General features: G+C 37.5%; 1 protein-coding gene across 3 annotated transcripts in view; it reads right to left on the bottom strand.

The window, feature by feature from the left end:
* Window positions 1-2,438: 2,438 nt before the first annotated feature.
* MRPL30 (mitochondrial ribosomal protein L30) overlaps window positions 2,439-11,594 on the bottom strand; it is a 32,938-nt gene continuing 23,782 nt past the window's right edge. For 2 of the 3 annotated variants that reach the window (XM_025868997.2, XM_025868998.2), the window contains 5 exons: window positions 7,045-7,122; window positions 5,288-5,368; window positions 3,037-3,183; window positions 2,735-2,808; window positions 2,439-2,661 (listed from right to left, as the gene is read on the bottom strand). In XM_025868997.2, the coding sequence (XP_025724782.1) occupies window positions 2,529-2,661; window positions 2,735-2,808; window positions 3,037-3,183; window positions 5,288-5,368; window positions 7,045-7,122 (513 nt within the window). In that variant the 3' untranslated portion in view covers window positions 2,439-2,528. Of the gene's footprint in view, window positions 2,662-2,734; window positions 2,809-3,036; window positions 3,184-5,287; window positions 5,369-7,044; window positions 7,123-11,451 lie in introns of all 3 variants that reach the window. The other variant, XM_025868999.2, reaches the window with a different exon arrangement.

Raw genomic sequence — 11,594 nt, 5'->3', positions numbered from 1 at the left:
TTTTTCACTTAGCGTAATACGCTTTAGCTCCATCCATGTCACTGCAAATACAAGCCCAAACTTCTGACCCACAGAAACAAGTGAATTAAGTGTGTGTTGCTTTAAGAAACTGAGTTTGTTGTAATTTGTTACACAGTCATAGAAAACTAATGAACTAGCCCTATGCCCATGCTCGCTCTATAGACTTTTCTTCTTCTAGACAAATTCACTTCTAAATATTCAACTTAACATTTAGTTCCTTTTTTCTAGTCATGGGCTGTTGAGGTTAAAATTACTTACCCAAAGTTTATTAGACTCTTCTGGTAAAAATTAATCAATGTTCTTTCCCCCATTTTAAATATTAATATTAGTACAGTGAAAGAGATGGCAATAAATTAGCAGTGACCAGCTTTTATTTACACAGCTATCCTCAACCCACCTGCAGCAAGGACACATTTTGTTGTTAGCACAGAGGTCTCTCCAATTAGAATGAGCTCCCTGAAGTTAGTGTCCTTTGGCTTTATATTCCCTCCAGGATTTACACATATTGGGTATTCAATAATTGTTTAATTAAAACAGTTTAAGCTTAATAATTAATGATATCTGGGGTGCCTGGGTGGCGCAGTTGGTTGAGCATCCGACTCTTGGTTTTGGCTCAGGTTGTGATCTCAGGGTCAGAGGACTGAGTCCCACATTTGGCTCCACGCTCAGTGGGGAGTCGGCTTCAGATTCTCTCTCTCCCTCTGCCCTTCCTCCCCGTTCTAATAAATAAATATTTTTTTTTAAATTTAAATTCCATTAGCCAACATATAGTACATCATTACTTTCAGATGTAGAGTTGTTATTCATCAGCTGCATGTAACACCCAGTGCTCATTGCATCACTTGCCCTCCTTAATGCCCATCACCCAGTTACCCCATCCCCCTAACCCACCTCCCCCCTCCAGCAACCCTGTTTGTTTCCTAGAGTTAAGAGTCTTTCATGGTTTGTCTCCGATTTCTTCCCATTCAGTTTTCCCTCCCTTCCTCTATGATCCTCTGCGCTGATTCTCATATTCCATAGATGAATGAAACCATATTATTTTTCTCTGATTGACTTATTTCACTCAGCATAATACCCTCCAGTTCCATCCACATCAATGTAAATGGTAAGATTTCATCCTTTTTGATGGCTAGGTAATATTCCATTGTATGTATATACCATCCTCATTATCCATTCATCTGTCGATGGACATCTGGACTCTTTCCATAGTGTGGCAATTGTGGACATTGCTGCTGTAAACATTGGGGTGCAGGTGGCCCTTTGGGTCAATACATTTGTATCTTTGGGGTAAATTCCTAGTAGTGCAATTGCTGGGTCGTAGGGTAGCTCTACTTTCAACTTCTGGAGGAACCTCCATACTCTTTTCTACAATGGCTGTACCAGCTTGTATTCCCACCAACAATGTAGGAGGGGGTTCCCCCTTCTCCACATCCTCGCCAACATTTGTTGTTTCCTGACTTGTTAATTTTAGCCATTCTGGCTGGTGTGAGGCGGTATCTCATTGTGATTAAAATAAATAAATAAATCTTAAAAAAATATTAATGATATCTGGCTTCATTTTAGGTGGCACTTCTGCTTGATGCCCCAAAACATCAAGATCCATGACAGGATGGATACTGGGACCACAAATTATGAGTAGTGTGCCAATGTTATTGTTGCCCAAGCTAAATCTCACAAGGGACAAAGGGAAATAACAGGTAATTAGAATTCAGAGATTCTTCACCATCATCTTCAATTAGCTGCCACAAAATTTCCCAGTACTGAACCTCTCCTAAAATTCTTACTTCTCCCAATCCCTCCAGGTATCTGAAATAGAAAAAAAGGAAAAAAAAAAAGCCCAATTCTCCCTAAAAGATTTCTCCCTTATTTTTTGTCTTTTAAATAACAATCTCAACTGTTGGCAGTTTCTGAGGAATTCAAAGAACATCAGTAAAATTTAGGTCAAATTAAATTTATAATTAAAAAACAGATACTATTTTTGGTATTAAGCTTAAGAAAACGCAGTCAAGTCTACATAAATATTTATAGACACTAAAGCACAAAGCAGCCAATCTAGCTACACCTAATGTTTAATGACTGTGGCTGAGTCTCTGTTCTCTAGCAAAACAGACTAAGCTCCTGATGGGCGGGGACCATGTTCTGGTCAGCTGTGCATTTCTCCACATATAACACACTGCTCACTCAAAGGGACACTCACAGAATCTGCTGAATTCAATTAAAAGAGAAAACAGTATTTTTAAAAAAAGTCAATGGTGACTGCTAAGGTGACATCTAGACCCAGATGTTCAAATAACACTATTCTTGCCCATTCTGCAGTGAAACGGTCAGAGGGAGAGAGTGTTAAACCAAAAAGCAGCACTGAAACCTCCAAGCCTATATAAAGAAGAATCACACCATGTTTAGCCAGTGAAAAGGACTAGTATTTAAAATATATTTTAATGAGAACACTTTCTCACTACCTTTAAATAAAAATGATTTGCATTTTTTAATATGAAACTGCTCTGGCCTTAGGACTTAACTGCTTCCTGGTCTATGGGGTTTAGATGCCACTGCACCACTAATTCCCCAGTGCTCTTGAGGCACGTGTTAGACATGTCCTCCTCAGCTGGAAGTCCTTGGGGCAACTTCAGGGGCTTGATCCTGTGACATAAGAAAATGCTTTTAGAATTATATTAGGTAACACATTTTAAAAAATCGCTGACAAACAACAAACCTTATCAAATGTTTAACCACTTTCAGTTTTGCGTTCACTGAAGGGATATTCTTGTGAACTTGAGGAGTATGTGCCTAGAAAGAAAGGAAACCATGTAATGGATCAGTTTCAGAGCAGATGGCCCATGTTTCAGCAAAATGTGAAAATGAAGGCTTATTTTGTCTAAATCAAAGTTTCAAATAAATTACACTAAATAATACATTTAAACAAAAGAAACAATAAAAATACACCTTAAAGTTTAAGAATTATAAAATTTAAAGCAAATTTAAACATCACGTAAGATGACTTAAATAGTTGCATACTTTTTCTAATCCAAGCATCTTTATTATATCTTTTTCCCAATATGGACGTCTTTTTGTACTTTTTATTCTGGTAACAATATGCAGTTTATGAGGGTGCTGTGGATCCCCACCATATTTTTCATGATCTGCAGGTGAAGGCTGAAATACCTAAGAAAGGAGAATTATAAATGGTAAATTTTCAACTTCTTTGTATGTATGTTTTTCAACTTCTACATATCTATGCTTCTAAGTATCTCCTTTTTTCCTTAAAAAAAAAAAAAACCCAACCAACCACGTAACAATCTCATCCCAAATTTTTCTGTAATCCTATCCTCAAATTGAACATTTATACCCATCTGATTACTTAGACAGAAAAAGTCTAATAATTTCATACTCTGAAAAAAGTATCACACAGGCAAAAACTGTTTTAAGAGTGAAGCAGGAGCCACCAGAGGACACTGAAGAGTTCAAATGTCAGAGACTGTATTAGCCCTGTATAAGCTGGGCACAGCTGCATCCCCTCACCCCGTTCAATCAGGGGGACAAAGCTAAGCTTACAATGACAATAACACTTGAGGATCATAAAAAAGTATGTACAAAGTACTAGAAGAGTACAGACAAATGACTGCCCATGAAGGATTAGAAACGGCTCCAGAGAGCTGCTATGTGAACTGATTCTCTAAGAATCAAGATGTTCCAGTAAGCTATCCCACGAAAACCTTCCCTAAGTACATAAAATGTACTGAATAAGGATGTACATGGTAATACTACTTGTAATACTGAAAAATTTAAAGGCCACATCCATGTTCCTCATAGAATAACTAAATGAATTAGGATGCATACATTATAAATAAAACTAACAATAACAAAACCAAACAAAATATGATATAATTAAATAAACTATGATGTATCCAATGGGATACAATGCTGCCATTAAAACAAATACAGCTTACTATCTTAGCAGCTACTAATGTTGAAGAACAGCCATAATACATTCTTGAGCAAAAGAAAAGAAAAATCCACACAACCATGTGTAATAGGACCTTTTTTTTTTTAAAGATTTTATTTATTTGAGAGAAAAAGGAGAGATAGAGAGGCAGTATGAACAGGGGGAAGGGGCAGAGGAAAAGGGAGATGCAGACTCCCTGCTTGACTTGGGGCTCAAACCCAGGACTCTGGGATCATGACCGGAGCCAAAGGCAGACGCTTAACTGACTGAGACACCAAGGCACCCCCGTAGTAGGCTCTTGTATTTGTTTCATGTGTACCAAAATACACAGGTTTGTATATATGATACATTACATAAATACTGATTCTAAGAAATCATTTTATACACACACACACACTTATGTATGTATAAAGGTTTCAAAGATATTAGATCAAGAGTCATACCTCTGGGGAATCACACACACAGAAGATGGTACTTTAATCCAAAAGCATATAATTCAATCATGAAAATAATATTATAGAAACTTATCCTTGAGAGGCTCCCATTATATTGCTAAATGAAGAAAGCAACTAGAGAAACAGTATACATGAGATGATTCACATCTTTTAAAAACATACAACAGAAAAGGATGTGGAAGGTATTGACAGTAGCTGTCTCCAGATAGGTGGGATCAAGGGTGCTTTTCAGTTGTTTTTGCTTGTTTGTATTTTCTAGGGGTTTTGAAGAGACGCAGGGTGAGAAGAATGGTGGAAGACAGAGTATGGGGCAGGCATGCCAAAGAAAAGGAGAGAAGATATAAAGAAACTGTGTAAAGAGCCTGAAATATTTGGGAAAACCAAGTGGTTCTATGTGGCTAATGTAGGAACAAAACACAAAAAGCAATGTAGCTAGTGTCTTCCGAAAGAATGGTATGTACACATAAATCTAGCAGTTCTCTCGCAAAGATTCCAAGTTGCAATAGTCAAGATAGAAAGTGAGAGCCACACAGACAGTGTCTGAGCAGGAAGAAGACTCACTGTTTTCTGAGGACAACGGTGATATGAAGACACAAACTATTAATGCAAAATACCATAAGCAGGAATAAACAGATTCTAAGATGATAAAAACCTACTACTACAAAGGCCCGTGGCACATTTAAAAAAAAAAACAATCATTTAGATAAATTCTACCACGCTTTATTTAAACTCTGCCCTACCACCAACATCCACAAATAACTTAACATAAAAGTTTTCAATATTACAAAAGTAGGTATCTTTTAAAACAGCACATGCTTAAAAAAATAGTAATTCTAACCCCCCCAACCCCCAAAACCCTTCTTCTTACTTTATCTGGAATTCTTGACTTGGTAAATTTGTGACGAATCCAATCCGTGCAAATAAGAGACTCCACACCTTTTGTCACAGTCTAAAACATGATATAAAACATTTTTTTCAAGAACTCTGTCTACTGCAGAAATCCATACCCACCAATTTTTAGGTGACAAAAGTCTGTTTTTACCTAACCTATAATTATCAAACATTTATCTCAGCCCCTCAGCTGAATGAATATATTCATCTTACCACTAACATTAGAAAGCAAAAAGCTCGTAAATATGACTTTTCTGTTCTTTTTTTTCAAGTTTTTATTTAAATTCCAGTTAACATACAGTGTAATATTAGTTTCAGGTGTAGAATTTAGTGATTCCTCACTTACATACAACAGCTGGTGCTCATTGGAAGTGCCCTCCTTAATCCCCATCACCCATTTAGCCCATCCCCCTACCCACCTACCTCCCTTCTGGTAACCCTCAAGTTTGTTCTCTAGAGTTAAGAGTCTGTTTTTTGGTTTGCTCCTCTTTTTTCTTTTTCCCCCTACGTTCATCTATTTTGTTAACTTAAATTCCACATATGAGTGAAACAGAGACTTCTTGACCAGGGCTTGGCAATATTTTTCTGTAAAGGACTAAACATGAAGTTATTTCCAGCTTTGGGGCTGTATGGTTTCCATTGCCAAGTCTCAATTCTGCCACTGGGGGGCAAAAGCAGCCACAAACAATATGTAAACAAGTGGGCGTGGCTACATTCCAATAAAGCCTGATTTCCGAAAACAGGTGGGCTGAATTTGACCTGCAGACTGTAGTTTGCCAACCCCTGCTCCACACGATGTGCAATAATAACCTTCAACAATACACTGTAAAAAGAAATGAGTTTATGGTTGTCTTTCTAGTCCCTACAATGCCATCACTCCTAGTTCCTATCTCTTGTTGCCCTTCTGCAATCTTCTAGTCCTGTTGCTCTCAGTCGCTAAAGTGAAAAGATTCACTGCCAATCCCTCCTATCTGGAAACTCCTCTCTGGATAGGCAATATTCATTCCCTTCATGCCCTTTCTGTCCTGCTGAGGTCCACACATAATTAGAGAGTAAGTAGGAGCGAATGAGCAAGGGAAAGGAAAAATATGGGCTTTTAATCCTGGTTCTGTGCTTATCATCTGTGAGAAATGAGACACCCTCTCAGAGAGTCAATTTCCTCAGCTGTTTTAAAAGGAAACAATACTGACCCCACAGGATTAATTTAAAGTTAAGGTAATCTACATAAAGCACCTAATATTACTATCTATAGCCAACAGCACACCTGTATCTAGACTCTGGCCCTCATGAACAGATTAGGCTGGGCTGCTATAATTTCTGTAAGAAAGACTACAAGGAAATCCATGAAAATACAAGCATGAATGGTTTCTGGGAGAGTGCTTTTCTTCTTTCTGCTCTTCCACAGTTTTCTATTTTTCTATGATTGAAAATACACTCTTTTCGTAACTGAAGAGAATAAACCCTTAAACTTTAAAAAGATTAAGGGGAAACCAATACTAGCCATTTTTTACCAGCATGTTCTCCAGGTAAAAATCTTCAAATCTTTAGTGATAAAACAGCAGATAAACCATAAATAAGACTGATCCTCAACACTAAAAAATATATATAAAAAAAGGAACTTGTGCAGTTAAACCTGCCTGGTTGTTTTGTTAATTAAAAAAGAGAAAGAAACAGTTCTTAAAGAATAAAAAAAAAAAGAGAGAGAGAGAGAGAGATAATACTTGAAACACTTACTTGGTGTCTGCCTGGGGGCCTCTGAACTATTGAGCGCAAAATCCCTGCCATGAGTGTGGTGACTGTTCTCTTCTGAGGCTGTGACAAGCAGAAAATAGATCCGTTAGTCAAATGTGTCTTGGAAATGGCCAGGTGCCCACTTCTGTATTATTAAAAAACTAAAGAACAAGTTAATTATAAACTCAGTTAAAGTTTAACAGTGAAATCTTATTATTTTAATACAATAAAGGTAAGAATAAAGTTCTAATAAATGTGTTATTTGGAGTTCAGCAAAACCATACGTAGTAATTATACATTAACCACATCCTATTTTTGTCAAATGAGTTAGAACCTAGGTTGACTCAACAAAAATGGGCAAAGGAAGTTATTGTTTAAAAAAATTCTCTTCAACAATAAGCACAAAGAATGCTTGTTAAAGAGTCACAGAAAATGGAAGAGCTAGAAGAGACTGAAGAAATCCCGACTCCTAGAACTAGAATTAACAACCTTCTTACCTTATGTATGTGGAAAATGAAAAGTCAATCATTTACCAAGGGCATCCAGTTATCCAAGGAGTATATGGTCTGGAACCCAATTTTAGTTCCTGGTCCAGCACATTTTCACTAAATCATAACATCTTTCTGTTAAGAGGTAAACCATAACTTTCTGTTTTGCATATCTGTACTGTTAAACTATTCTTAACGAACATGCATTGCTTCTATGATGTAGAAAAAGTCATGTTTATTTAGACACAAATAATTACAACCTACTGTACTGATGTATACTAAAAACAGAAAGATTAGGTTTATGAACTACATGTATATTTTGGATAAGTTATTTAATTTGTGTGCTTCAATTTTTTCCCCAGAAGAATATAATACCTATCTTGCAAATGAGTTATTCTAAAAACACCTAAAACAGTATTTAGCACATAAGAAGCCCTCAATGAATGGCAGCTTTTACTATGATAAAATTATTAAATTATTACAAAACTGTAATAAGAATAACATATCAAAATAGAATACAATGGTGTATTTCAGTGAATCCACCAGATTCTGGCTCACTCAAGCTCTGTAAGTCTTTCCTGTGATGTGGAAAAAGCAATGAAGTTGTGGGAATCGATGCAAGATGTCCCATTAAAAGAGCCAGACTTCAGAAAAATTTTCAGCAACTGAACCAGTCTCTCAAAATTAATTATGCATAGGTTTTAGAAGAGTTAACTACTAAATCCTTAGTGCCATGAAATCCAGAATTTTGTCTTGTTCATTTTCTACTCTCAGCATCTAACACAGTCTCTGATGAACGGTGTTTGTTTCTGAATGACTGAATCAGTTAATGGGTTAGATCTATGGTCTGCTCAGCTCAGAATTCAGAAGTACCTCAAAATTTCGTAACTCTCATTCAGACTTCAGACTTCAAACATTACCATATAGCATAACAATTCCTAGTTCAAATCATCAGCCATTGCCTGGTTGTTTATATAGATTTTATATCAAGGCTTCCTTAGAAGAAACGCTTAATTTCCTTAGAAGAGATGCTTATTTAATCCTCAGGCCCTTCAATCAAATAGGTAATGATAAAATATTTTCTTTACCATACTTCTTCCTCCCAAGTTAAACATAATATACCAACCCAACTCATTTGGCTTCACACTATGTTACTCTTTTTCTTATCACTTAAATTTCAACAAAATCCTCCTTACTGGCCTTCTAGCTTCCATTCCAACTTCCCTAAGATCTCTTCTCTATGGCAGCAATCATCTAATTAAAATCCTAAATCAGATCATGTCAATCAACTCCTCTTCTCAAAACCTTCCAATGAGCCAGGTTTCTCACTGTTGGAGTGAGAAGTAACATATAAACAAGAGGAGAAAGCCAGAATAAATCCATGTGATCCAATGGCACAGGATTAGAGTTCGAACTCATGTTTAGCTAAATACAGACAGTGATGGATATAGAAATAATCACAGACATGTATGAATACGTGGGTTAGCTCTGTTAGCTAAGAAGACTAAAAAGCAATGGAATCCCCGTAGCAATGAGCACACCCAGCACCCTGATCTTAGCATTCTCTAATAAAAGAAACCAGGGTTCCATGGAGAAATGGCTGATTGGAGGGCTACCTCAGGGAATATATAAAAATGAGCCTGGAGCATCTTGTAGCACTAGAAAGGAACTACTCAAAAAATCAAAATGATGAGAGTATGTTAAAGGGACATAGGAACCAAGTGAAGAGCTCCCAATGGCAAAAGCTGGACCAATATGAGCTACAAAGTAAAAAAGTACTGGCTTATAATCCAAACCATAAAATAACCATGATTCCATATTCATATAAATAAATGAAGAAGTAAATTAATGGGAGAGAAGAAACAAATGTCTCTTATAGAAGAATTCCAAATAACTTATGCAGATACTTCCCTCTCAAAAAGGTGGAGCAAAGCCACTCCTAAGTATGGGCTATGCTTAACAACTTGCTCCCAGAGTACAGTATAGAAAGGGTGAAAGATAACATTGTACTAGAGAAACCTCACAAACACTATGTCAGCCAGGTGATCATGGTAAATATCAACTGTGATAAAAGTCAAGTTGATAGCATGCATGCTTAATATGATGGAATGAGAATGGCACTTCATGTCTGTGGTCTTCCTCCCAAAAACCCCTAACACCATGCTGAGAGAAAAACATCAAACTCCATTTGAAGGACATTGTGGAAAATACCTGATCAGTACCTCTTCAAATACCTGAGTGCCTTAAAACTGTCAAGGTCACCAAAAACAAGGAAAGTGAGATACTGCCATACTCAAGAGGAACCTAAGGAGCCATGACGACCAAATGGGATTCTGGAACAGTAAAAGGACATCTAGTAAACACTAAGAAATCCAAATGAAGTATGAACTTTGGTTAATGATGTATCAGTATTGATTCATCAATTACAATATATGTACCATACTAATGCAAAATGTTAATAAAAGGGGAAATCAGGTGTGGGGTATACAGGAACTCTGTACTATCTTCACAACTTTTCTATAAACCTAAAATTATTCTAAAATAAAAAGTTGATTTATTAAATACCTAAAAAGCTTTAATGCATTGGAGCAACAGCCAGTCCTTAACCCCCACCTCTAGGACTTCATCTCCAACCACTCTTAATCAATACACACACTGGCCCCCTTACAGGTCCTACAAGTTGCCAGGAAGCCATACTCCTTTGGAAGGCTGTTCTTTCTCCTGTAATGCTCCTGATATTCACATAGTTAATTCTCTCACTTCCTTCAATTCTTGGCTCAAATCTTTTCTCAGTAGGGCCTATCCAAATTCCATTATTCAACATTTTGACCCACCCCCAAACTGTCAGACTTACTTCACTTGATTTTCTTTCCATAGCACTTATCTTCTAACACAGTTTATTAGGTTTGTTGTTTGTCTTCACCCAGTAACATGTTAATTCCGCAAGGACAATGATTTTTAAATTTTGTTTTGTTTTTGGCCTGCCCTGTCTCTTCACAGATGTATCCCAAGCATATACCTAAAGCAGAAGCTGTCATGTACTAGGCACTCAATCAGTTTTTGTTGAATTAAGTTTAATTTACAGACTTCAAAGGTGTGACAGTCAAAAGTTAAGTTTTAAAAAAAAGTAAAGATTATTGTTAATAATAAGGCACACAACTCTTGGGCTTTGAAGTAAGTGGCTCCCAGTTAATGTCTGAATAGTTTTAGACATCCATTTAATGACAAAAGGAGGGGAAACACTACCGAAAATGCACAACACAGAATTTCCCTTTCAATAAACCGAGATCTCTGAAGGCAATAAATGTCTCTTCTTTTAATTCCTAATGCCTATCAAGTAATAGGCAGTCCCCATCCTCATCCGCGCCCCTTGGCAAAAAGACGCAGAACAGGCAGCTGTGGATAGGTGGCAATCAAAAACATGCTTGCGAAATTACAGCTTTTGGTAAAATGGTAAATATTTTAACTACCAACGCTGGAAAGTTTTGCCTTCTAAAATGCAATTAGGTAAGCTTTTATCTTTACTAACAAAAAAATTCAAGTTACACTGATCCCCAGTGGGAAACCGAAATTAGTAATACAACAGAAGCACAGAAGCTGCTAAAACAAACCCGAATTCCCTTCCTCACTAAGCTGCCTAGGCGGCTCGGCCCTTGGGCTCCAAGAGTCGGGCTCAAGAAGCCGCGGGCATCGGGAACTGGGACACAGGCTCCGGTCGACCACTGGCTGTTCGCGAGCCCATGGGACAGTACACGGGCGCAGGCCCATTTAGGTTACTGCGACCTGCAAACTCAGAATCCAATAGGAAAACCAACAGCCATCTCCATAGCGTTCCCAGATACGTACTCCTGGCAAAAATGCAATACTTTCCGCCATTCCCCTCTCACCACCTACTGCTAAAAGTTGTTCAAACTGAACTTACCAAATGAAAGAAGAAAAGAGGAAAGATCACCAAGCGCTACATTTAAGCCCAGCAGTCACAGCGTGCACCAACTGCGACAACGCGCACTTTAGTTCCGGCCATGTCCCGCCCATTCACGGGCCATAAAGAGAGCGCAGGCGCAC

Source organism: Callorhinus ursinus, unplaced genomic scaffold (assembly GCF_003265705.2).
Source record: "Callorhinus ursinus isolate GAN/ISIS: 27379988/994484 unplaced genomic scaffold, GSC_fseal_2.0 scaffold10, whole genome shotgun sequence".
NCBI classification, from domain to species: Eukaryota; Metazoa; Chordata; class Mammalia; order Carnivora; family Otariidae; genus Callorhinus; species Callorhinus ursinus.
This window is presented reverse-complemented; position numbering and strand designations above follow the sequence as displayed.